Source organism: Lissotriton helveticus, chromosome 10 (assembly GCF_964261635.1).
Source record: "Lissotriton helveticus chromosome 10, aLisHel1.1, whole genome shotgun sequence".
NCBI classification, from domain to species: Eukaryota; Metazoa; Chordata; class Amphibia; order Caudata; family Salamandridae; genus Lissotriton; species Lissotriton helveticus.
The window spans coordinates 200,099,094-200,126,927 of record NC_136071.1 but is presented as its reverse complement, the minus strand read 5'-3'; the positions used below and the strand labels follow the sequence as shown (position 1 = coordinate 200,126,927).

The 27,834-nt window shown below is 45.7% G+C and overlaps 1 protein-coding gene across 1 annotated transcript in view; it reads right to left on the bottom strand.

Annotated features, from left to right (window-relative positions):
- The window catches only part of POLR3E (RNA polymerase III subunit E), a 214,166-nt gene that overhangs the window by 139,985 nt on the left and 46,347 nt on the right, over positions 1 to 27,834 (bottom strand). Inside the window, exons 9-10 of the mRNA XM_078665125.1 lie at positions 25,396 to 25,515; positions 11,436 to 11,518 (exon numbers count right to left, since the gene is read on the bottom strand). Coding sequence (XP_078521251.1) covers positions 11,436 to 11,518; positions 25,396 to 25,515 — 203 coding nt within the window. The remainder of the gene's footprint in view (positions 1 to 11,435; positions 11,519 to 25,395; positions 25,516 to 27,834) is intronic.

The following is a 27,834-nucleotide window of genomic DNA, read 5'->3' as shown; positions in this document are numbered from 1 at the left end:
CAGGGGAAACATGCTACAGAGGGAGGAAGATGAGAATGACGTCAGCATGGGTGTGCAGTGATAGCAGCTGAAAATGCTGCCGTCATAGTTAAAGCCACGCAAAGACGGTACCAGACCAGCACAAAGAAGCAGGCTGGTTAGAGAAGCAAGTGTCCACCATAGACGCAGAGAAGCGACAAATCAAGTTTGTAATCTCTTACAACGGACAGCTTGTGGCAAGGTGCAAAGCTCCTCTGCCCACTGAGCCAGAAGCGCCTCACTTATCATCGCCATAAAAACAGATGGGAGGTCTTGCCCGGGTACCAGAGATGAAACAGGGCCACTATGTTAGGTTGGGTGCTGTTTGTACACTAATCAAGAACAGGGATATACTGGACACAACTTCAGACAAACCTATGGGTTCAGAAATGCGGTAAGACCAAGAACTTAGATTGAGACCGGAGCACTCTCTCATATACTGCCATATACTTCTACCAAAAGGTAATGGTTTGCTCTTTGTGTATCAAAAATAAGGAATAAGGCACCCAATTTATTTCATCTCTACAGTTGTGGGCATGAAGTCAGACATTCTTTTGCTGGTACACATTAGAACAATGCAGAATCCGTTAATACGCTTTGAAGCAAGGAAAAGATCAAGACTGAAGCGGTTCATTGGCGCCATACCATAGTGATAAGTGAAGACTGGGCTTCTACACAGGGATACTGATAAATAGGCCTAAGCTGAACGGAGACTAAGTAGCGACTCCCCCACAGTTGTGACAACAGTACCTACCACGTCTAACGGAGAAGAATGAACTATCCTTCAATGACTGCATCCGTTGCCACTCAACCCATCTGAAAGGAGAAAGCTTGGAGGTAGTAGCTGGAAAACCTATGTCACCAAACCTACTGACATGGCAGAAATCACTCTGAAGACACTGATGAGGAAACCTACATCAATCAAGTCAGAAATAGGCTCAGTCAAAGACAGTACTGGAGAAACTGTAGTAGTGGTGAAATTTATTAGATTGGAGATAGCAAGCCATTTGGACCTTACGAGCTGAGATCCTCAATGAAATGCATAATACACAGAAGCAGCTAGAAGTCTTGGAAGGCCTCAACAGTAGGGGCAAATTACTATTTACAGGAGTGCTGCCATTTTTTGGCCAGAATACTCCCAGACACGTGGATTCACTAATCTCTCTAACCTTGGAGTTCCAACGGGCACATAGGATAAGACAAGACTCTTCCAGATTGATAATAGCATGCTTTGTCCTGCACCAACAGGCATGTCAAGTCTTAACCCTAGTGAGAAAGAACAATTGCCCTTTTATATATTACAAAAAAAATTAATCACAAAATCTTTATTGCACAGGGTTTCTCACAAGAGGCTAGATTGGAGTGCAGGTAATTGTAGGCACTTCGTCCACAACTCAAGAAGAGATATCTTGGGCATGGTCAGTCCCTAGAACCAACCACAAGGCAAATAAAAATTGATGGTAGAAACAAAGAATTTTATCAACCTTAAGTTCTTGAGAAGTTTTCGGGAATTCTCCAGGACCCAAAAATGGACACATCACATTGAGATAACACACATCGAGCCAGGCTATGAAGAGTAGTGTGACCATAGCACGGTTCTAGAGAATGAGGAAGACAGAACAGAACGTCTGGAATCTTTAATGTTATTCTACGTTGATAAAAAGAGACATAACCCTAGTAGCAGAGTCGGACACAAATCAACTACTCTAAAGACTTAAGTGGTATTGCATGGTTTCCCTCTACATAACTTTTATGGAGCACATTTTGCTCTTTTGCCCGATACCGGCTGAAAGTCAAAACCTTTAGCACGAATACCAGATTTGAATGGCTGAATCACTATAATACTTTAGTCGGTTAAGTTAGTGACGTTTTTTTGTGAGATCGAAAGAGACTCAATACTGCTTGTCCTTCAAGCACAGCACATGCCATTTCAGCACTGTAGGGATAATTGGTAATACCTGCAATCATTTAATTATGTATCCAATACCCAAGACACACTGACCACCATACACCGAATAGAAAAGCAGTACAAATGTCTATTTAGTCACATGATGAGACAGCATCTCCGGCTGACTGTAGGGCTGGGGTAGAATCCGTTACATTGTACTGTTTGGCCCTACTTAATTATGTGTTAAATCAGTTCCTCTGGAGATGCAGTAGGTCACATACTCCGCTGGTGTCACAGAAAGACGTGAAGGGCAGACTCGGTCAGTAATTGGTTGGGTTTTCAATCAAAGAAATCGTCAGGGCTAGGCATGGATGTATGTATGTATATAGGTAAGTATGTGGTATTTCTATATTGTGTAGCTAGCTAAAAATGCAGTTGAAAGCTGTAGCGGGTCAAGGATGTGCAAAAATGTAAGGAGTGATTGGTGGGGTAGCTAGATTGCGTACTGTTGGACATATGCAGCTGGTCCAAACCCGGGGTATATGCAGCTGGTCCAAACCCGGGGTACATAGATGGAAAGGCGTACTTGTGTATTTTTTTTTCACCTTTAAGTCTACAGTCTTATGTGTGCTGAGAACCACAATAGATGGTGAGTTTGAGGTAAGCAGTGATGCAAATTGTGATGGCTTTATAAATAATGCAGTGGATTTGAAGATAGTGTGGGCCAACATGGGGAGCCACAGAGTTCCTTAAGGATGTGGATGATGTGATCATATTGCTTCAGGCCCTGGATGACATGTACTTCTGCATATAGAATGTCCTCCAGGAGTGCCAGTTTCATGCAATTCATGTTGGCCGCCCATGCTGTGGTTAGGTGTGAGTGTACCTGTCAAAGTTGAGTACAGTACCCTTTAAATAAAACACACTTAACTGAAAACAAACTGTTAAAGTTAAGGTTCAGAGAACAAAAACCAAACCAAAAAAACACTTATGGTGTGCAATGCACAACATACACTATAACTGATGGCACTCATACTGTACATTGTGCTTTGAACACACCCAACACTGAATTTCAGTTTTTCTGTGACAATATATATAATTTTGCACACCTTCGATCAACAGTTGGCAGGTATAGTAAGTCAGTAAATACAGACAGTCTTAACACTCACCTATTATGACCACACTAAAGGCCATTATTGGCCGATGTTCCAGCCGAATGCATGACGGTATTCTGCAAGACGGAATCGCGCTGTGCCTTACAGTGATGTTTTTAGAACAAACACGTCATTAGTACGCACTCGTTCAGCACGGAAGTCATTATAACGACTTGGCCTTGATGCGGGGGGCGCTGGATTTTGGAGTAGGTTAGTTTACTATTGCAACTCCAGTCTGTGCAACAGTACGGAAGGTGTTGGACTTTAAATCCAACACCATTTCACCGAATGCGCCCCCTAAAGCAAGTAGTTATAACGACTTGCATGCTGATCGAATGTGTACTAAAGACGCGTTAGTTCTATTGCCGGTGCTGCTGTGAAGGCACAGCGGGATCCCGGCTTCGTTCTAATGGACGTTTCCCGTTCCAGCCATATAGTATACAAAAAATACTATACTTAGGCCAAATCCCAGGCTATTGTTATTTTTCACACCATGCCATCTCAGTTGTGACACTGCTCCAGTGTGAACAGTCCAGCCTGAACTGTTAAGCCAGGTCCTCAATGACCGAAAAACAAGCATTCTAGGACCGGTTTCACCCTAGTTAGGGCTCATCAGCAAGGTATAGCTTGGTTCCAGTGTACACGGGACCCATGTCTCGGCATACCTGTATGAAAGTGCCCCATTTTGACATGGTCATCCCCACTTAGTGCCTGGTATCTGATGCAATTTTGACAGAAGTGTACTGTGTTACCGCTAACCAGGTCCCCAGGGCCAGATCTCTTTCCCTAAACTGTACAATTGTTCCCCCAACTGGCCATACCTTTATCACCCCTGTAAGTCCCTAGTAAATGCTACCTCAAGTAGCCAGAAACCGGTCCTTGGATGCTTGATTCCGGTCTGGGAAAGACATGGCTTGGTAGTTCGGACTGGACTGTTCCCATGAGGCACAGGGTCAGAGCTGATTTGCATATAGCCAGTGTCTAACCCAGGGTGGTGTGGAGTGCAAAAAAACGATGGATTTAGGCCCAGATCCTTGTACTGGGGTGAATGTATGACATTGTTCTACATTCTGTCCATCAACTGTGTTTTTTGCAATTTTCACCTCAAGTACCCAGGGCATGGGTTCTAAAGAGGGCCCTTGAGGGCTGCAGCATGTATTGTGCCACCCTAAGGGACCCCTCACCTAATTCATGCAGAATGCCATTGCAGGCTGTGTTTCTTGGTGCGAATAACCGTGAAAACATGACATGGCACACATCTCTCTGTGCCATGCCTGCAGATACTGCATACAGAATTGGTAAGCCAACCCTACAGCGGCCTTACAGCCCTAAGGCAGTGTGCACTATACCACATATGTGGGCATATCTGCATGAGCAAATATGACCCTGTGATGTCTTAGTCAATTCTTAGATATCACAAGTGAACAGGGAAGCCATTTTAAGTACATGTGCTGGACACCGGTTCACCATCTACATGATGGCTTCACTGAAATCTATGCTGTTCAGTATCGAACACCATGTATTATTAACCCTACACTGATTCCAGTGGTGGATATTTTTTATTCATGCACCCAGAGGACGCCTTATAGGTACTCTCTAAAACCGACCAGCCTCTAGTGTGCTGGCTGACAGGTTTCTGACCTCCCTGCAGGGGAGAGCCTACACCCTATGAGGGCAGAAACATTTCCTGCTCTGGCTGGAGGGGTTAACCATCCTTCTTGAAGGAGGTGACAAGTAATCAACAAATCAAGACAAGAGGCTTCAAAAGCCACCTCCGCCTCCTTTAATATGTGACCACGACTTGCCCAGACAGGGGCAATGCAAACACCTTGCCTTGGGCCTATTAAGCACCATGGCAGGCAGGAAATTAGATATGCAGGGAGGTGTGGTGCAACACAAGGCTAGTCACACCCCTAAGGTGAGCTGCCTAATGTGAAAGGAAATGTTTGCCATCTTGCTGATGGCAGAATTAGGAACTCCGGGACAGGGTTATGCCCACTTCCCACAGGAAGGGGTCATATAGGTGGTATAGTGACCCCAAGGGTAAGTAGCTCATTGGCTACCACCATTCACTCCCCTTAATGCCTCTAAATCTAGTATTTAGGGGAGCCCCTACAACCAGGAAAACTGATTCCGACGACCTAAGAAGAAGAAGGATACTGAGGAGCAACAACTGACTTGGCGCCAACCCTGCTGGCCTGCCTACTGTCCCAGACAACTGCACCAAAGAAGACTCACCTGCAGCTGCTCTGCCTCCAAAAGCCTGGACGGACTGCCAGCCCTTTAAGGAGCAACCAGCATCTGCTGTGGAGAACAGAGCTACTTCCCTACAACCTTCAGGCACCCAAGAAGAACCGGGAGGACTCTGGACCTCAAAAACCCGAAACCACCACTGCATCCGTGCCCCCTAGCCAGAGTCAAAGTGGGCCAACGAGATCATGAGACCCTCCTGAGGTGAACCCCACCTTGACTTGCCCTGACTGGACTCCCAGTCGCCGCCTGCAGCCTCTTTGTGCAGGCCTCCTCTCAACCACGAGTGTCTCCCACTGCATGGACCCGATGCCTGAAAGCACTACTGCACCCAAGCCCCAAAGCAGAGGAGAAGCAGACCAACGGTGTCCCTACATGCTTGAGCACCCCCTCCATCCCCCCCCCCCCTCACATGGGTTCAACCGGACTGGCTACTTAGTCCCAGCTTGCAGCCTCTTTTCCCCAGGACTGTTTTCCATTGAAACCAGTGGGGTGCCGGAAGCCAAAAAGCTCCTCTGCACCTGGACGCCCCAGGTCATACTGAGGTGACCTGTTGGTGCTGCCTTGGAACTTGCCCCATACTTACCTTAACACCAGAAGATTCGTCCTGTAAGTCACTGCAAAGTGCCCATATGCAGCATATGTGTTTTTCCTCATAGGATAACATTACCGCATTAGAGACAATACAAATAGAGTTACCTGATACTTCAAAACTACTATTTTAAGAAGTACTTATCCAAAAAAGAAGTTCTTGGTGTAAAAAATGATATATAAATATGTGCTATTTTTCTACATTGGTGTGGATCTCCGTATTGAATGTGTATGCGTGTATCATGTATTGACTGTGTGTATTCAACCAATGTCTAACACTCCTCATTGATAAGCCTAAGGCTGCTCGCCCATGCTATCACAAAAAGAGCACATTGGGATTGTTAAAGCATAAGGGTTTTTGGTATAGTATATAAATAGCAAGCTTCCTACAATACCCATCCCACTTAGGGCGACACACTAAAGTATACAAAAAAGCAATGGGGGAATACTTGAGCTAATCTAAGCCATTCGGAATTACTCAGTCACATCCTAGTCTCCAAGTCACATAGAATTGCAATTGGCTAAATTCAAACTGAGGTGTCCAAAATAACAATGGATTGGGATGCGGCCAGAGTAATTACCAGTGATAAGATTAAACAGTTCGATGCTACGTGTACTTTTTAACCGAAAAATAAGCCAAGTACTGAGGTCATGTGAACACATGCTTGCCATCTGCATAAAATCAATACAAGTTTCACACTTTAAAGGACATTCTCCAACAAGCTTGGAATTAGCAACCTGCTAAGACTTTGGCTGCCTAAACAGGAAGGAAAGAACAGGTTAAGGCTAACATCGTTCTTGTTAGTATGTTCTAGTTTAAGACTTCCACTTGCATGCAAACCTTTCAAGCTATATCGCCAGTTTTTAGGTCGAGCGCGAAACACCTATTGCCTGCGTATTTGGGGGAATGTGAGACAGCGTTCAGGCACGAGCCTCGCTGTCTCAGATTCCTCCTCGAGGGCGCGCACGGCGCCGTGCCCCTCTCGTGCCTCATTCCCATGTGCAAACACACTCCACACTCACGCATGCGCACATACACAGCCACACGCATACACAGGCACACACACACTGCATACACACGCAGACCCACGCGCACACACACAGACACACGCACAGACACATTCGAACACACACAGACACACACGCGTACACCCCCCCCTCCCACTCACCGGGCTCTTTCAGCGTGTTCCGTGTCTCCTCTGCAGCGCTGGTCGGGCACTCACCGGGCTGTTGCTGAGGATCGGGCTCCTCTCTGCGGCAGTCTCGTCTCGTCGTGGCACCAGGGGGCAGTACTTCACTTCCGGGGCTCCCTCCAGCACCTGGGAGCCCCGCAACACTCTGGCTGTTTTGCTGTTGGCAGCCCCGGGACTCTCCTCAACTCATGGGAGCCCCGGGCTGCGGAGAGGCCATCAGTCGGCCGGCTTCACTTCTTCCTCGGCGGCGGCGGACGGGACTGCCGGATTGCAGGCCCCGCCCCCGTCTCGGCCAAAAGTGCCTGACTTCCGGTTTTCGCTATCACAAAGTGTGTGGTGTGTTGTGTCCCTGCGCTAAATAGCGCAATAGCCAGTTTGCTGATAAGCATATTGCCCCCATCACAATGAGGCGCCTTAGTTCTAATGGGTGCATGTGCCATCATCACCTGTATGTATATGCTTTATTGCAGCCAAGATAAGGTGTCATTAAAAGAGTGAAACCCTAGGAAGTAAAATGGCACACAAACACATTCCAGGTATGGAAATGTCACACATAATGTAATTGAAAACTTGGCAGCTATAAATTGGTCATGGCCAGGTGGAACCCCTGATTAGCTACGCAGGAGGAAGAACAGGTTTTTTTCCAACGTGTTTGGTGACTTTTCCTTTTACGCAGTTTGTTTTGTTTTGTTTTTTTAACACTTTTCCGTATACACAATGACCATAGATTAATCACTGGCAGGGGCTTACCCCCAGCTGAGGACCAGCATCTCGCCCCACTAGCAGGCCCAGCCGTCGCCATGATGGGGCGGAGCAGGGGGCGGGAATAAGGCGTGTCCCCCACCCAGGCAAGGGCAGAGCTAGAGAGAGGCGGAATTGTCCCTGCTGCCTTCGCACAGTCGAGAGAGCGAGAAACGAGCGGACATGGAAGCAGACGGCGGAGCTGAGAAGGTGTGTGTCACCCGGCGGGGTGTGCACGGCGGTGTACCCCAGCTCCTTGGTGCACTTTAATACTTTGTCGGAGGTTTGGGCTCTGCTTTTCACTTGCTAGACTCGGGTGGGTTGGCGGTGACTAGAGTCATGTGCTCAGAGGGGTTTGGCACCTCTCCCACCGTGGTCCTGGGAGAGTCCCTTCCTCGCCCCCACTGCCCCCGCCCCTGGTGACCGGCTGCTCCTTTTACTTTTCGCTCCAGATTCATCCACATTCCTGGCATAGAGCCCAGCTAAACTCATCTCTCATTAAAGGTGTTTTTTAATCTTTAATATTCGCATTTTTACGGAAACTAAGCGCGGAGTAGAAACCAGTATAGGTGTCCTTCACTGTTTGCCTCCCGTACAGTATCCCCGAACCTAGAAAAGGTATTAAATCCACCCGCACCATCACTCTCTGCGTGAGGTTACCGCCCCACAAGCTGCTTTTCATCCACTGACAGGTTTAGGGCGAGGTAAACCCTCTGCTCTTCTTGTCCACACAAGTTTTCTGAAAGACCAGACACACGCTTAAAAAACAGTTTTTCAACGCGTGGTTCATCTCAATACTGTTATGTTTATTTTCACATGCACCTATGATAACTTCTTTAGTCATAAACATAGTGCATTTTACCGTACATCTAGTGGCACTGCCGGAAGCACAAAAGAGGAACAGGAACTCTTAAAGAAAATTAATAACGGAGCCTGTTGACCTGAAAGTTGACTAGAGTCCTGATTTTACGCAGTGCTCGCTTATGAGTAGCTAATGACGTCATCATGCTTGTGTGTCTTGTCCAGTTTTAATTGGATGACATGTAAGAGAGAAGGCACTTATATGTTTCTGTAAGTAAGAACAAACTTTTGAAATATCTGTCTCTCGTAATAGCCTATGGATGTTTATGGTCCCCTGGCAACAGTGACACTAATGTTAAGAACTTGACTGTCATTTTTATTGGCTCGCAGTAGACTTTATAACATTTTCAACTCGCCTTAAGCGCCTCATGCGATGGCCTATTGATGAGTGCTCTGGGTATATGTACAGTTTGTAAACAACATATCAAAATAAGGCACGCAGCGTTCATGTTGTTTGGCGTGTTTATGGTCTGAAACTAAACTGGTTTAGCAGAAACCTGCGGACCAAAAATGTGTATTCTGTTTATCCTACGATTTTGAGGTATTTTAGAAGTTGCTATATGGGACTTTTTTATTAGGAGACCGGATAGGGTCGTACAAAAAATGAACATCTGCATGCTTTGGACATGAGGATGCCTCTCGTTGCATTATTAAAGTTAACTTTTTATTGCGAGTCTGTTTCAACAGTGATTATGAGACGTGGTGTCTCACCTTTGACTTTCAAGTTTGATTAACAACTTGTGTGTAAGGCATGGTGCAGGTATGAGATGATTAATCACGAGTGGGGTGAGCTGGAGACTGTGTTGTCTGTGGAGACGCAGCAGGCAAATGGGTTGACTAGATATGACCTACAGGCCTTATCCGCCCTCACTATCCATATGTAAACGTGTCCGCAGTACTGAGTGCTATCGCTATCCCCTCCACTCATGGCGGTCTGTGTATTGTGTGTTCTTTATCAGTCTCACACACTCCTTGTTTGCTGCAGAACTAGTCTCACAAGCATGTGGGCCTTGCTCGAAATATTCGAGAATGAGACCGGAGTCTCTTGTAGATCGAAAAAAGAGCAAACTCCACAAAGCAATCCCTTAAAACAAAAACAAAAAAAACACACACAACTTTCAATTAACCACCTGTCCCGCACCCACTCACCTGTCTTGGCCCATTATAAACGCGCATAACCCAGACTCCAAGAAGCGACCCAGTTCACAGTATGCTCTATACAAGGACAATATGCTGCATGGAAAAAAGATATATAACCAATATTCTGGAAAAAGCAAAAATTCTTAGGAAGTGCAAGATTGAGTAAACGTGATGTGTTCAGAGGACTCTCATCCCTGCTGTAGATTACCTCAATGGTTTTTAAAGTCACTGTTGAGAAATCAATCGATATTTTTTCCTGTGAAGCGATGGACGTGAATCTAGGGCACGCTAGGGACCCTTTTTATGTGTTTTTTTAGGTCGAGCGCGAAGCAGCGAAGCACCTATTGACGGCGTGTTTGGGGGAATGTGAGACAGCGTTCAGGCACGAGCCTCGCTGTCTCAGATTCCTCCTCGAGGGAGCGCACGGCGCCGTGCCCCTCTCGTGCCTCATTCCCATGCGCAAACACACTCCACACTCACGCATGCGCACATACACAGCCACACGCATACACAGGCACACACACACTGCATACACACACGCAGACCCACGCGCACACACACACAGACACATTCGAACAGACACACGCGCGTACACCCCCCCCCCTCCCACTCACCGGGCTCTTTCGCCGTGTTCCGTGTCTCCTCTGCAGCGCTGGTCGGGCACTCACCGGGCTGTTGCTGGGGATGGGGCTCCTCTCTGCGGCAGTCTCGTCTCGTCGCCGCACCAGGGGGCAGGACTTCACTTCCGGGGCTCCCTCCAGCACCTGGGAGCCCCGCAACACTCTGGCTGTTTTGCTGTTGGCAGCCCCGGGACTCTCCTCAACTCATGGGAGCCCCGGGCTGCGGAGAGGCCATCAGTCGGCCGGCTTCACTTCTTCCTCGGTGGCAGCGAGCGGGACTTCTTGCCGGATTGCAGGCCCCGCCCCCGTCTCGGCCAAAAGTGCCCGACTTCCGGTTTTCACGGAGCAGGGCTGCGGCGGTGATTTCTTTCGGGGGCAAGAGGGGAAGGCACCCTCGAATTAAAATAGAATTATATATGCGAGGTGGGCACTCGCAAAGGACCTAAAAACGGGTCCCGTAAATAATTAGATAAAGTGCACTCGAGGCACTCGGGGCTAATGCCGGGTGGGCACCGGCCTGGTAACAAAGCGCTCTCAAGCGTACAAGCATTTGCAATGCAATAGGTCTCGCATTTATGCGAGTTTTAGCCATTTGCATTGTAAATGACAATGCCTTTTATTTATGTTTTAAAAACAAAAATAAAAGGCGTTGTTATTTGCAATGTCAATAGCTCAAACTTGCGCAAATGCGAGACCTATTGCATTGCAAATGCTTGTTCTTTTCAGCAGGCTACTTTAGAAATGGAATTTAGAAGAAAAAAAATGCAGTGTAGTTGTCCTACCTCTAACTTGCATTGTTGCAGCTTCCCTATTGTAAAGTGTATTTATCTACTCCTTCACTACTGCAAGTTTATACCAGTGCCAGGATTTTTATGCGGAAAAATCTATTCATTGAATAACAAATGTGCTATACATAGTTAACTGGAATGAAAGAGAAATTGAGTGCTGACATCAACCAGTTATGTAAAAAAACACTTACCTAGGAGATTTTATTAATTCAGTATTCTCCATTCCAGTAGCTTGACATTGCAGATACTGGCGTTCATGTTCTGAGCGGCTGTCCTGACAAAAGAGAGAAATAGTTTTGTTAAATGCATTGGTCAGGTCAAGAGTCTTAAGCTACACTACACCCCTTTTCCTTCAGTTTGACAAAATGATATTTTTGTTAAATCGCTTAACTCAACAAATCCAATGTCAGACTATCCAGAGACATGTGTAATCTGGAGGTCATAATGTTTGGTGGTCCTGTGCAGAGACAAGAAAGGCCAAGCTTCTTATAACTCCATCACATGTCTAATTCAGTAACCCCATCTGATGGTTCTGAGGCATAAAGGATTCAGGAGTGTTGGTTCTTTTTCACAAGGTAAAAGCTGCAGAATTACTGGTGAAATTGAAAACAATATGGGCATTGCAGTCTTGGGGAAAGGCTACACCAACTCCGCTTTCAATAGAACGTGAAAGTGATGCCGCTAGCAAACTGCAGAAAAGCACATGGAGCTGGTAAAATAATTGGAATCTTTCAGCCGAGGCTCTGTATAGATGTTGTTTCAAATCTATGTGGCTGCAGCGGGTCAGTATTTTTACAGGTTTCCAGAGAAACTGGACTTGAGGGTCTATGTGATATGGGGCAGTCTAACAAATTACGGGAAGACAAGGAGGGGAGAGCCCTAGCCACAGCATTAAGAGTCGGAGAAATAGGATACACAATTGTCTCAATTTATGCTCCCAAATATTTTCCAAGAAGAATTCTAGAGAAAGACAAATACTGATATAATGACAGAAGGTCAAGGTGAGCTTATTATAGGGGTGACCTGAACCTGGCCATGGACAATTCCAGAAAACTGGCAAAAATCACTGCAGTAGGTGGTGTTAAATTATTTCTATTGAGTGTTGTGTTTGCCAGATATAGACAAACCTATTATTCAGCAGCTTGCAAAACATAAGCATGCCTAGACCATTCCTTGGTGTCATCCTCACCTGCGCAGTAGGCACAAATCACAACAAGCATTTACAATGCAATAGGTCTCGCAGCATTAAAGTTAGAGTTAATGGCATTGTAAATGACAATGCTTTGCATTAATTTGTTTTAAATTTGCAATTGGTATATAAACATTGTTTGTGAATGGTTAGCTGTTGCTTATGCTAAGCAAACTTGGAAGTAATTTAGAGTGCTAGTCTTGCTTGTTATAAGCATGCTGATTTAAAGCGCTCTGATGGTGAAGCTCTGGGGCACCTTGCAGCCAGTGCTCTCTAACATGGCATGGTAGCTGCTGTTTAAGTCTAAAAATGTTCTGATGTAAAACAATGTGCACTAGCAGCTGAATGTCTACACCCACATCCAGCTCCAGGCCAAGTTAACAGGGAATGCAGGTCTGTGCTTTATGTACATCTATCCTGCCCAAAAGATCTCCTGATATTGTAATGGTGCCTGCTACTGCTCAGGGATGCTGCAGTCCTGTCGACAGAAGGAGGCAACAAGAGGGTGGGCCTAAAAGGCCACCCCTGGTAGGAAGGGGCAGCATCCAGTAGTGCCATCCCCGGAGAGTAAAAGGGCAACCCCTGACATAGGTGGGACACGAAAGACAACTACAGGAGAGACAGGAAAGCCATACCTGTCATGGAATAGGGTAAGTGACCCCAGGCAGGGTTCAAGTATACTGCCGGGCAAGGGAGGCACTTGACTTTTCACAGCAGGTGAACATTTGAAGGGATGGGCCCAGCGGGGTGCAGGCACCAGGCAGGGCTCGCTCTAAGCCTCACCGGAAACACAACAAAAAGCTTCTCTTTACTTTGGTGACGCTTCAAGTTACCGGTTTATTAAAAGTGTATCACTGCAGCTGTCTGCTGGATATGGAAGCATAAAAGGCCATAAAGTGTTTCTGAGCACGTTGGAAAGCAAGAGGTCATTCCGAAGAAATGCGTTGGGACCAAGGCTCGCTGATGTCGGTCTAGTTGGAATGGATACATTTATTTTTAGTTTATTTCTTTAAAAAGTATTAGATGGCGCTAGCTTGCAGTGTAAGTGTGCAGCAGAACATTTTCGGCCTAAATATTCGTATTGCCCTTTCACAAGTGCAGGGAAGAATGTGTAGTTTGTGAGTTTTACTTTTCACAGGTTCCAGTGGGTACAAGGAGGCTGATGAATGGCGATGTCGCGTTTGTGTGGCGCGGGCCACAATTGAACACATTCTTGTAATGTGCAAAATCCGGTGCCATAGCGAGCTGCCCAATAGCAAATGGTTTATCAGCTGTCGGCCTTATAATACATTTAGCAGGCAACCGGAAGCCCCCAAACCGGCATCCATACCTTTCAGCCTCCCAGGGAAACACCTGATGCCCGGTATGGCCTTGCCTGGTGATCAGAGAGTGCAGGCTAGAGTTGGAGGCAGTGGAAAAATTGGCATTTGTTAAGGGAGAACTCTGGCGGTCCTGGTAGGATTTAAAATAGCCACCCTCTCAGATGTCGCTCAAGATTGACTTGCAAATATTGTCCCATCCTTGAATGCTCCAAGGCGCACTGCCAACGCCAGCTACCTGGACACCCACCCAGCATCACTTGCCTAACCAATCCGTCCACAGCAGGGTGACTCACTAGGTTGAAAGACCGCTCTGTTGATCTCTGGGTGTGACCTGGGAACAGTGCGTATTGCATCCCATGAGGTTGTTAAAGCCCAGTAGTGATACCTCCATCTGACATGAGGGACCGCCCACCCCACACACCCAGCCATTCACCACTATGGTGTGCACTGCCCAGTAGTAGAAACTGATGTCGGCCGTGGCCAGACCCCTGTCAAAGGTTGATAGGACACATTTATCAAAGGCAATCCTAGGGGTTAGTCGGCCCAGAGAAATGTCCACGCTTGGGAGGTTATGGTAGTGAATCTGTGCCTGCCGATGGAAACGGGGGAATTCTGAAGGACGTTAAGGGGTCAAGCCAAAAAGAGAAGACCGAATTTGTCAAATAAATACTATCTTAACAGAAGCTTCCACAGCACTACCAACATGCATCCTAGAACTGGTCAGATGAAGTTAGCTCGAACACATCTCAGCACACAATCTGCGTACGCCGGACAAAGGACCGCGGATGACCCAGCTCAACGACTCCGTGCACATAACACCCTACAAACATCTTTAGCAGGATCAAACTCACTTTACTTAAACATTAACCAACATGAATCTGCATTAACCAAACAACACTATTAACACAACGACAGACGGAAATCCCATCACTGCACGAAAAGGGGGTTTTAGCTTAAGGATGCACTTAGATGCCACCGGAGTGGCAGAAGGCGACACACACATGCTGAGAAAAGGGGGGTCCCGCGAGGCTTGCCTGCACAATTCATCAAACCAATCAGCAGCCCAGGGTAACTACCTGATTTACCAGACCGGCAAAATTACCCTTCTCGCTCTTGAGAAACTGGGTGTCTATATGGGAGCTACTAGTACTCCAAAAGAAATGCGTTACTTACCTGTAACTGCAGTTATCCAGTATTGGTATCTTTCATAGATTCACATGCCTGAATCATTCCCCGTCGTCGGGGTGGGAGTCCCCGGTATATAAAATAGTAATGTCCTAAATACATATATATATATATATATATATATATATATATATATATATATATATATATATATATATATATATATATATATATGTATACTAATAGGCCAGAGGCCTCACATTAGTAACCTATCTGAGTCCTTTTGTAAAAAAGGACCAAACTTTGGCCAGGAGCCAATCAGCTACTACCACCCTCTAGAACCTTCCTGGAAGGAGCCCTAGTCCCTCAGATTTTCGTAAGCACAGTGCTAAGTAGTACCTACTGAGAGAACCAAGGTGAGCCCTTCCAGGTGAGGCGGGTGGGTTGCATGTGAATCTATGAAAGATACCAATACTGGATAACTGCAGTTACAGGTAAGTAACGCATTTCTTATCCAGTATTATGGGTATCTTTCATAGATTCACATGCCTGAATCAGAGTAGCGAGTGGTAAGCAGCACATTTCGCATAACATAGTATGTAGAACACATGATAATAAATTATCAGAAGTGTAACAAACAAAACTGCAAGTATAAGCAGGATAAGAAATGTGCAAACAGTAAAATGGAAAGGTGGGATGAAAGGAAGAAGGCTCACCTCTAATGGAATAGATGACGGAGCACCGCCTGTCCCACTGCTGCATCCTTCATAAGTTCAGAATCCAAGCAGTAGTGCTTGGTGAACGTATGTGGTGTTTTCCATGTCACCGCTCTGCAAATGTCGACAATGGGCACCCCAGAAAAGAGCGCCATGGAGGTGGAAACCGCTCTAGTGGAGTGAGCCCGAACCTTGGTGGGCAGAGGATGACCCGCTTGTAGGTGGCAGAAGGCGATAGCTGCAGAGATCCATCTTGAAATGCTCTACTTAGTCAATGGTAGGCCCTTCCTGGGCCTGCTGAAGGCAATAAATAATTGGTTGGATTTGCGAAATTGTGCAGTTCTATGAAGGTAGAATTTCAGACATCTCTTCAGATCTAAGGAATGTAGAGATCTTTCCGCCATTGAAGATGGGTTAGGGAAGAAAGATCTCAGGACAATAGGTTCGTTTAGATGAAAAGCAGACGGAACCTTTGGTATAAATTTGGGGTTAGTCCTTAGGATGACTCTGTCCTGCTTGAACTGAAGGAACGGGTCCTGAATACAGAAAGCCTGTAGCTCGCTCACCCTCCTTACTGACGTGAGAGCTAGCAAGAGGGCTGTTTTCCATGACAAATATTTGAGATCCGCTTTATGTATCGGTTCAAAGGGGTGTTTCATCAACTGCGCCAGGACAATGTTGAGCTGCCATGTAGGTGGTAAAGGTCTCACTGGAGGATAAGTTCTGAATAAGCCTTTCAGAAACTGCTTGATCAGTCTATTGGACCATAGAGAAACACCAGACGAAGAGCGTCTGAATCGAGATATGACTGCCAGGTGGACCTTGATTGAGGCATGGGCCAATCCCGAGGTGGCTAGATGGAGCAGGTAGGGCAGCAGTTGTGATGGAGATGACGAGAACGGGTGCAGTTTGTTAGCTCTACACCATAAACAGAATCTCTTCCACTTAAGGGAATATGTCTTATTGGTACTGTCAGCCCGGGCCCGGGCCAGGACGACCCTGCAGTCCTGAGGGATGTCTAAGTCCTGGAACTCTCTGAACTCAGGAGCCAAGCCGATAATCCGAGAGATGTCAGATCTGGATGCTGGACTTGCCCCTGGTTCATGGTGAGAAGATGAGGGTAAGGCTTGAAAGGAATCGGAGGCTCCAGCGATAGAAGGTGGAGTTCTGTGAACCAGTGTTGGCGTGGCCACGCTGGGGCTACCAGTATCAAAGTGCAATGCTCCGCTTTCAGTTTCCGGAGGACCCTGGGGATCAGGGGAAATGGCGGAAAAGCATAGGCACAGGCGTTGCACCATGTCATCAAAAATGCATCCCCTAGAGACCCTTTCTGGGGAAGCCAGCTTGCGTAGTGTTGGCATTTTGCGTTGATCTTTGTCGCAAACAGATCCACATTTGGTTTGCCCCATTGGGAGAACACTGCGTCGAGGGCCTGTTGGTCGAGTTCCCACTCGTGGCAGATGGTCCGTTGCCTGCTTAGAGAGTCCGCCAGGGTGTTGTCCACTCCTGGGACGTACTCTGCCCTGAGCGAGATGTGTTGGAGTAGCCACTTCCAAATTCGCTGCGATTCTAGTGACAACGTCATGGATCGGGTTCCCCCTTGCTTGTTTAAGTAGTGCATTGTGGTGGTGTTGTCCGTCCTCACAAGCACCGGGGAGTTCCTGATTCTGGGCAGGAAATCTCGGAGAGCCAGGTACACTGCCCTTAGCTCTAGGAGATTGATGTGGAGCACCTTCTCGGCTGGCGACCACTGACCATGTATTTGAAGTTCCTGTAGGAACGCACCCCACCCTTCCAATGATGCATCTGTTATCACGTGCGGGGAGATTGGAAGGAGGAATGGAAAGCCTTGGATCAGGTTTTTTATCTGAAGCCACCAGTTCAGGGCCTTCACCATGAACGGGGTCATCCTGAGTCGATCGTCGAAGGATCCCGTGCTTTGAACCCACTGAGCTGATAACGCCTCCTGTAAGGGATGCATACGGAGACGGCAGTGTGGGATTAGGAGGATGTTGGAGGACATCATTCCTAGCACTGACTTGAAAAGTCACACTTTGATGGATTTTTTGAGCTTAATGTGTGTTGCCAGCGACCTCAGTTTGGCCTGACGTTCCAGTGATGGAAAGGCCTTTTCTTGATGTGTGTCCAGAATTGCTCCCAGGAAAGTGAGGCGTTGAGAGGGCCGCAGTACTGACTTTTCCTGATTGAGTGTAAGTCCTAGACTCTCGAATAGCTGAAGACAGGCGTTCGAAGACCTGTTCGCGCCTTCTAGAGTGGGGGACTTGATGAGCCAGTCGTCCAGGTAGGGGAACACCTGGTGATGTTGCTGGCGAAGGTAGGCTGCCACTGGGGATAGGCATTTTGTAAAAATACGTGGCGCCGACTTTAGGCCGAATGGCAACACTCTGAACTGATAATGTCTGTTCGCCACTGTGAACCTTAAGAACTGGCGGTGACTTTTGTGAATGAGTATATGGAAATAGGCGTCCTGGAGGTCTAAGGACACCATGAAATCCCTGGAATTGAGCAGTTGTAACACCTCTTGAATAGAGACCATACGGAACGATTGAGGTATGTGTTGAGGTTCCGTAGATCCAGTATAGGTCTCCATTTCTTCTCCTTTTTTCGTATCACAAAGAACCTTGAGTAGAATCCTTTCCCCCTCTGACCTCTGGGAACTCTTTCCACGGCTCTCTTTTGAAGCATTAGTGAGAGTTCCGCTTGAAGAAGATGAAGATTCCCGTGTGGCATGGGACATGGAGGGTTCGAAGGGGGGAGTGTCCACAAACTCCAAAGTATGCCCGAATCGAACCAGTAGGAGCACCCAACGATCCGTAGTTATTTTCTGCCAATTGTGGAGGAAGTTGGAAATTTTCCCTCCAACTACGTAACATGGAGAAGAAACGGAGGCCTGCATGAGAAAGAAGTCACTGTCTTCTAGGGGGTTCTTTCTTCCCCCCTCTCCCTCGAAAGGAGGACTTATTGTAAGAAGACTGGCCTTGTTGCTGCCTCTGCTGGTACTGAGGTCTGTATTGCTGGGACGAGCCGAAGGAGGATTTGTACCCCTGGTATCCACCTCTTGTCTGCTGGCCTCTGCCTCTGGAGCCTCGAAAGGAAGTATTCTTGTACTGGAGTGTTCCAAGGGATCTTGCGGTCTCGGTATCTTTCTTGATACCCTGGAGCATCTCATCTATATGCTTTCCGAAGAGAAGCTCGCCGTCAAACGGCATGTCCAGTACCTTGGCTTGGACTTCCGGCCGGAACGATGTAGCTTTCAGCCAGCCTTGGCGCCTAAGGACAGCCGCCCCCGCCAGCTGGCGAAATCCTGTTGAAGCGATATCCATCGCCACGTCGATAATTTCTGCACATGTTCCCATCACGATCGCTAGCTCATGGTCACTACAGCGATTGAGGGTGCGACCCAAATGAGTAGGGGTAATGGACGAGTCCCGTTGATCAAGGGACACACCATCCCACTTTGGATGACCAAATGAGAATATTTGATCTACATTTAACTTTGATGGGAATCCAGCAATTCTCTGTATGGGTCCTACCAACAATCTAAGTATGTCAATTTTTTAGGTATTGTCCTGTTTTTCTCGTAGGCAGTAAGACTTATTAAGCCCTGTTAGCGCCAACTCACTTAGTAAGGAGTTTGCAGCTTTTTGGAGTACTAGTAGCTCCCATATAGACCCCCAGTTTCTCTTGTTGTTCGCTTTGTAATTGTGGGGATACTATTCTGGGTAGGTCTTTAAATTTCCCTTAGACCCTTTTTTCACGGTTTGCTATTTATAGAAAAATAAAAGAAAGGCCAATGACCAAAGTGCTGCTAGGCCACAGATTCAGCAACATTAAGCGTGGCAAGGTCGGGGCTGCGTTTTAGACACCGGCCTAAAATCATGTTAATTCTATCAGACTTTTTTTGGATCACATTACCGTACTAATGATCCCAGGCTGTCTTCCAAAAGCCCAGCAGAGGGAGTCTCAGCCTCCAGGCGCACATACACACAGGTGAGCATTACTCGTGATAAATTGCAATTTTTTAATGGAAACATTTGGCAATTACTTTTTTGGCACTTACTAGATACAAACTGAATGCCCCATTCTTCCGACCACACGTGTCTGTGGAAAGGCCAGGTCTGAGGCTTGCATCAGGAGTTCGTATGTGGAGACTGCAGGCAGCTTATAAAACAAGACGTGAGCGAAAGCGAAACCTTCCGTGGGGCGGGACTTCCGTCTTCGGAAGCCCGCGCACGCGCCCACGGAGTGCCTGAGAGCGGGGCTCCCATGCCCGAGGGAGAGCCCCGCGGAGGCTGCAGAAGTCCAGAATGGCGGTAAGTGGGTTAGTTGTAGGGGGGAGGGGGTGCGCTTGTGTGTGTGTGTGCGCGGCGGGGGGGCGGGGGTCTCTGTATGTGTGTGCGCGTGTAGGTGCGCTGGTGTGTGTGTGTGTGTGTGTGTGGCGGCGGGGGGGGGTCTCTGAATGTGTGTGTACCTGTCTGTTTGAGCAGCCTGCCGGAATCGGAGCGTGTGTTCACGTGCGCGACCTGATCAGATTCCGGCAGGCTGCGTGCCCGTCTCTTGTCTCCAAGTCTTTTTAGTCCTTGAAAGCTGACACAATCGCAATAGGCTCGCTTTGCGACAGCAGGCGCGAGACCTAAAAAATTGGCATCATCATCATTTGAGATCATGCATCGATTGAGCTAGATATTAATGTAGAGAGAAAACAAGGGGAGGAACTGGGAGGTGGCTAAATCAAAGCCTAATGTGCTTTAAGCTCAAATTACGAGAACTAGAAATCGGTCTATCGCTTTTTTGGAGGACAACGATAAGGGTGACGTGTTAAGCCAAGGTGCGTTGCTACGCGTGCCCTAAAAGCAGTAGTGTGAGGGAAAATCATGTCAATCTCTGCACCATTGAACAGAGAAAGGCTAGAGAAGAGAATATTTTGAAAGCCAAATGAAAGAATCAGAAACCATACAAAAAAGAAACCATGCCAATAAAATACGGAAGAACCTGCAAGGGCCCAGGCCCAAGTGAAAACAAATTGAGACAAATAAAGCAGAAAACGCCTGGATAAATATCAAGCAGAAGTACTGCTAAAGTAGCAATAAAACAGGCAGACAACTGGTGAGCAAACAGAGTGAAAATAGCATAAGAGAGAGTGAAGAAAATTCAAAACGCGAATGGTTTGTGGCGTGTAGATGAAGGAGATCAAAACGTTTGATGAATTTTGGGAAAGGCTCTATGAGGGAAGAAAAAGCCCCAGATCACAAAATAATAGACTATCTACAATACATATGCAATAGTGGGCAGTGGAACAGAAAGAAGAATGAGATGGACCTATAAGAATAGAAGCAGTAATTTAGAGTATAGCTAAACAAAAAGTGGGTATGTCCCCAGGCCCACCAGCTGCAGTGCAATTTTATTATAAATGTTCGGCATTCAGATTACCCCTCTCCTAAACTGGGTGTTTGACACATCCAAGAAGACGGAGGAGGGCACAACAGAAGCAATGATACAAGCGAGCATATCCATGATCCCTCAACCAGGTTAAGACCTCTCCCTATTTGGATCATATAGACGCATATCTCTATTAAATGTAGAGAGTCTATAGAAGGTATAACCGGGTCTTTTGAAACCAGCTCAATCTGGCTTTGATCCAGGCAGTGGACGTGGTAAGAACACAACAAAATTGTCACACATCATAGATAATGTACCCAGAACCCAAAAGGTAACTCTGAGGGTCAAGCTGGATGCAGAGAAAGCATTTGACGGCTACTTTTCTGAACACACAATGTCTGCCGCTGGGATAGGTGATAAGCTCAAAAGCTGCATACTCCGTGATTACAATACACCAACCGCTTGGGTGAAGGAGAATGGTCCTGCACTATTTGACATGGATTTCGGATTGAAAGGAGACTCTGAGGGAAAGAATGAAGCCAGAACGAATGAATAAAAGGGATGATGATAGGAAGAGAGGAGCATAAATTGGTGATGTATGTGGATGACATTAGGGTCACAGTGACCCACCCAGGAGGCTGCCTGACCACACTATTAGATGAGCTTAGGGAATAGAGGGAGGTATTGGGATTCAATAATCAACCAAACCAAATCACAAATCTGAAACCTCTTCCTCACAAAAAAAGAAGATGGTGCTCAACCAACAGGAGTACTCCTTCCAAAGGGTAAAACACCAGGTCATATACTTCAAGTCGAAATAGCGTCCTTGCTTGAGAAAATAGTTACAGTTAGTTATGATAATGTGGGAAGATCTCTAATGTGAAAACTGCAGATTTGGGAGGATTATCCTGGTGCAGCAGAATAGGGGTGGTTAAAATGGTGTCGCTCAATAAGATATAATACATCTTTCAAATACTACAGCTTCAAGCCCCTAAAGGGTGGTAGGAAATTCCAGCACATGATATATGATTCCAAATGAGTGTGCAACAAAGGAGGTTTTTGAAATCACTGAGGCAAAAACAACCAAACCCAATGGACAGCACAGGGCTGCAACAGAGTGGGAATAATGTTTAATGAAAACTGTGACATCACCTATGAGTCCCTCAATAGTGACTTAGCTCTCCCTAAATCAAGACACAGATACACCCAGGTGAACCACCAAGTTCTTCAGAATACAAATGCCTCTTGGTGTGGCCACTCACTAGGTACGAGCAGTGGGTTATCAAAAAAGAAGATATAAAATGGTATCAGCATTATACAAATTGCTTCAAAAACTTAAAGATGTACGAAAATTCCAGGTGTGAACCGCTGGGAGTGAGAGCAAGGGAGACCCTCAACCGACCAAGAACAGGAAGAAACCCACAAAAGAGCACATAAAATTGTGAGATCGACATTAACAAGAGAAACACTAATCAAAATCTCAACATACTCACCCCGATCAAGCTGTGGGGACCGGATAAACAAAAGTTAGACACATACTGGAGGAGCAGCAAGGAAATGGGAAATCTGATACATCTACAGTGGGAATGCCCCAAGCTACAGACATATTGGAAAGGACACTAGACATTATAGATGAGACGGTTAGTAATTCAATACCCTGGTATTCTACGTACATTATACTAGGGCAGGAGTCTCCCACCTTTTCTGTAATGAGAGTTACTTCTGATCAGTAGCTCACAAGGATTTTCACTGAAGACCTAGTAACTCACGCATTACTACCAGACATCCTCTACGCCCAGCTTCACTGACTTTAAACCTAATGTCCATGGAGCCCGATACTATGGTTTGAACAAAATACTGTGACTAGGGGTACTATGATAGGACTGCGATGTGCATCAGTAATTAAGTACAGTCTGTGGGGATACATTAACATGTGTGTGAATGAATGGGATATATGTGTATAGGTGACCGAGATCCTGTGTCGTATGTACTTGTGGCAGAGTTACATGTGCAACACAAACATACCACAATTTTCTTTTAAATAGGAGAAATTTATGGTACAAAAAATTTTCTGCAAAAATATTCATAATAAGCAACATTTTTCTGCACTTGTAAATTTCTCCTATTTAAAAAAAATGGCTGCATTTTTCAGTTATTAATATGGCAGTGTGTCTACCAGCCACTGCGAGCAAGATACCTGCAATTTCTAAATGTGACACTTTGCAAAGGGAGAAAATTAAAATGAAGAGTTAACAATCATTAAGTTAACTCATTCTAGTTTTCTCTCATTTAAAAGCATTCTGGAATAGCATTTTGTTCCCACGCTCCAATATTTGAGTTGAGAACAACTTTTATTTTAGAGTTACATACTGCAGTGCTTCAGTTTTGAACCTGTCACCCAAAACAGTGGCGGCTCCTCCACTGAGGGGGGAGGAGCGTTTCCCCACTGATGTGTAGCACCAGCAAAATAAAGGAAAAATGAAGTGATAATAACTCGAGAGGTTATTATTATTTTATTTTGTCAAGCTGAGGCAGCTCTGCAAGGCAGGGCTACTGGGACACAGGAGCAGGGGGAGTGGCGAGCACACTTTGCAAGTGCACATAAATGCCCATCTGGGGCCATCCCAATATTCATGCACACTTAGCATGTTCTCCACTCAGGATGTTTTCCACCTAGGGTGTAATGCATTCCCAAGCTCCCATTCCCTGGCTCAGCACCGAATCGCGGCACATAGCATGGTTGTGATTGGCTTAGGGAGCCTGGGTGTGTTTCCTATTCTGTTTCGGTAGTGCAGAGGAACGAGGAAGAGACGGGGGAGTGACATGGCAGTACTGCACATTTTTTCTAAATAATTTTTTTAATTATTCTCCTGAGCACCCCTCCCCTCACTTCCAGCCACCCCCTATCAGTGCCGGCTACAACTGCCAAAAAGGTCATACATCTGAGTGGAGCAATGCTTATTATCAGGCTCTGCTATCTGCAGTGTGATAACATAAAATCAACATTTCCTTTTAAAATTAACATAAAATCAACATTTCCTTTTAAAATTAAGGAAAGGCTAACACAACACTTATTTATTGCAGTTCTTAGTAAAAAATTAACTCATGGCTGGTAGCTACTCTGAAGGTTTCTGCGAGCTACTGCCAGCTCGCGATCGACTGGTTGGAGACACCAGTACTAGGCTTGCTAACAGACTGTAGATTACACTCACAGAGGGGCAAACAAATCTCTCTAGGGCTATAAGCAGAAGTGCAAAGTAGGGCACACTTAATCTGCCAGATATCAAAGACTGGCTATACAAGACTTGGAACATGATGGGCATACAGAAGATTGCTTACAATATAGTACAAAAGTACCCTGGTTTTGAGAAAGACTGGGCAATGATGTTATGCTACTTAGCCAAAGACTATCAGCCAGATTCATCAAGGGAAATTGCGCTCGCAAAGGGCCAGATTCTGAGAATCTTGCCCTTTGCGAGCGCAATTTTTGCATTTGGGATTCATCATCCCAAATGCAAAAATCGCTAATATAGAATTCGCAATTTTGCGAGGAATTGCATTTAAGGAATCTCTATTTGAGATTCCTTAAATGCAATTCATGAAACATTTAAAAATTGCGAATTCGCAACTTTGGGCCACTATTTACCGCGAAGTCAAACCTCGTGGTAAATAGCGGACACTTAGAAAAATGCACTTAAGTGCATTTTAAGTTGTATGTCACACACACACATGTCCTTGGGACATGTGTGTGCGTAACACCAGCGTCCAATATCATTTCAGGGGTGCAACAGGGTGTCCTTTGGACACCCCTGCACCCTTAAAATCGCAAACTCAAAATGCGATTCGCTAATAGCGATTCGCACATTGATATGTGTTCCCATTCATTCCTATGGGCCTTTAGACCCATAGGAATGAATGGGGAGTTATTCCTTATTTGCGATTAGCAATTAGCTAATCGCAAATAAGGAAGCTGTAGGAATCGCAATAAATATTGCGATTTCTACTTGAATCCCATTTTGCGAGTCTGTAATAGCGATTCCTTAATAATCGCTATTACAGACTCGCAAAACATGCCGATGATGAATCTAGGTGTATGTGACAATCACCTGTTGTAAATATTTATACGCCCCTAACATAGCTAAGGAAAAACTGATTAAGGGAGACCCATTAGACAGAGAGAAGGAGTGCAATATGAATCACCCAAAAAACAAAATTGGACTATAGCTATTCTGTATAATCAGAAGCAACTGGTGTTGTGGGTGGGAGAGGGGAAGAGCATTAGAGGAGAAGAGCATTAAAGTAAATAACGGTTGATGTCAAGCGATTTGTGGTTTGACAAAATTGAACAGAAAGATTTAATTCTAAAATGAGATTAAAGCTGTAAGCAATGCTGACCTACCTTTACACCATAATAATGTAAATGAACCCAGTGCTCCTCTGCCTGCTTCTTCTGCAAGAACTCGTAAGACTGCACGCGCCTCTGTCGGGCCTGTTCGGATTCAGGTCGGGAAAAGCGAACCTAGAATACATGAAAAATTGTACAATGTTCTGTGAAATTACTTCAACCGCAAAATACCATATTACCAATATTTAGCGAAAAAAAAAGGAAATTACAAGTAGTGGACTAGGAGGGAAGAGAATTCACGCCAACTGTTGAAAGAGAAATTTGCTATATATCGAACCAGCTCATTGTGAAACAGTTTGTTTTACCAGATGTGTGACACCTATCAACAACTAAATACTACCATTCAAGCACTTAAATGAAAGCCTAACTAACTGAGTTGAATTGTACTGCAAATGCTAAAATCTTAGACAAATCCAATGACCGAATTAAATCTACTATATTACACCTCCTTACGGAATATTCAACTGGTGGACTCTCCACTGGTTTTAGAATGTTTTATTTAAATTGGAGAATTTTTAATTTTCAACAAAATCAAAAGCCTTCAGTTTTTGACTCCATCACTGTGTCATAGGGAATTTGTTTAGTTAGTAATCCAATGTTGCAAATAGCTTTCTCATTATATGCAACACCACAGAACAATTATTATATCGGTACTTCCTAAGCCTTAAGGCTCGCAAATCAATGACGGAACAAGCAAAAGTGTTTTATAGTCCTTAGAGCCAGGGTCAACATTATGATATTTGGCTTACAAAGACACTTGGAACGTGTGATTGGTAAGTTCTTTAAAACATACACTTAGGCTCTCATCAGAAAATGAACGCATGGCTTGTGTCATAAACTTGTTATCTTGGGAGTAGAGATATTTTACTTTCATTTGGACCATGAAAATATATATCCTGTTAAAGCATTCTGAAAAACTTTGGACAGGTGCTTCTCTCCTAGATTGGTGGTATGATTTCTGATGCCTTCCTCTCCTTTTGACTGCCTGGTTCTGTTGTTGCTACTGGTGCTGCTGTCAACCAGGGATGAACCCACTGATGGTTACACTTTTTCTAGGAAGAACTGAATGAGTCTTATTTCCCAAAACCAAATGACTTCAGAGTCACCACATCTGCATCAATCTGTTGTATGACATCTTCTAAATAAGATCAGATCTGTAAAGTCCCAGAAAGAAAGGAAAGGGGTGGTACATCTCGTCTTGTGCCTTACGGATCAACCAGAAAGACATCAGCAAGATCCCATTTCAGTAAACTGGCACTATCAAATCTGAGATGTCTCCTATTACAACCATAGCTTGAACTAAAACCAACATATTTATTACTAGACAATCTGAAGTTTTGCATCCTTCCCAAGGAACATAGTCGCCCAGTCTTTGTACATATTTCCATAGGCTACCCATCGTAAAAGCATGGTGGTGAAAAACACATGCTACCTTCTTTGCTGTGGTAGATCGGTCCATCCTGTCTAAGATTCTGCTCTCCCTTTCTGGTGGAGTTGATGAAGAAAGACTGAAGATTGGCTGTGTCTCATCTTCAAGACAATGATAGAATCTGGTTGCAGGGTGAGAGTCGGTTTACATAAAGAGCACGTTCTGCTTTAGTGGCTCATACTTCAACAAACAAGGTGTTGCCACATCAGTAGTTGCTGGAGAGAGAAAGCCGTATCTTTGTGGTCTTCTCCCAGCAGTCACCCAGTACGGACTCTACTCCTAAACTGGATGAGGCCCCATATTCAGGACTTCTCACGGGTCATGGAGCACTTCCCACCTTTGAGAAGTTCTCTCTTCTCACTTTCGACAAAACAACGTCCCTTAGAGCTCCATCAAGTCTGGGGCCCCCTCTGACCCCTGCCCTCCGGGGATCATTAGTAAGTTGGCTAGCCAGCTGGCAGGGCCACTAAAAGATCTACTGAACCAAGTATTGAGTTCAGGGCACTACCCCGACATTTGGAAGAGGGCCTAAATTCTTCCTTTGGTGAAGAAACCCTCCAAAGAGCCCAAGCGGGTAGATAGTTACAGACCAATCTCCTGACTCCCGTTCCCGGCTAAGGTGCTAGAGAAGGCCATGAATGTGGAAATCTTTACATTTCTGGACATCCATCAAATGCTAGATCCCGCTCAATATGGGCTTAGAGCAAACCATTGATTGTATTGAGTCCGCACTTGTGGCCGCAAGAATGAAGATCAGAGTCAGAGTGGACAAAGGCGGCAGAGCTGCATTAATTTGACTTGATGTCTCGGCCGCCTTTGATACGGTCCACCTTGTGCTTCTCATGAAACGCCTGCACTGCTTGGGCTTCAGGAGCACTGCACTAACTCTGCTAAGCTCTTTTCTCCAAAACAGGGAACAATGGGTTGAGGTGGCAAATGCAAAATCCAGCTCCTTCTCCCTTCCCTGAGGGATACCCCAGGGATCGGCACTCAGCTCCACACTT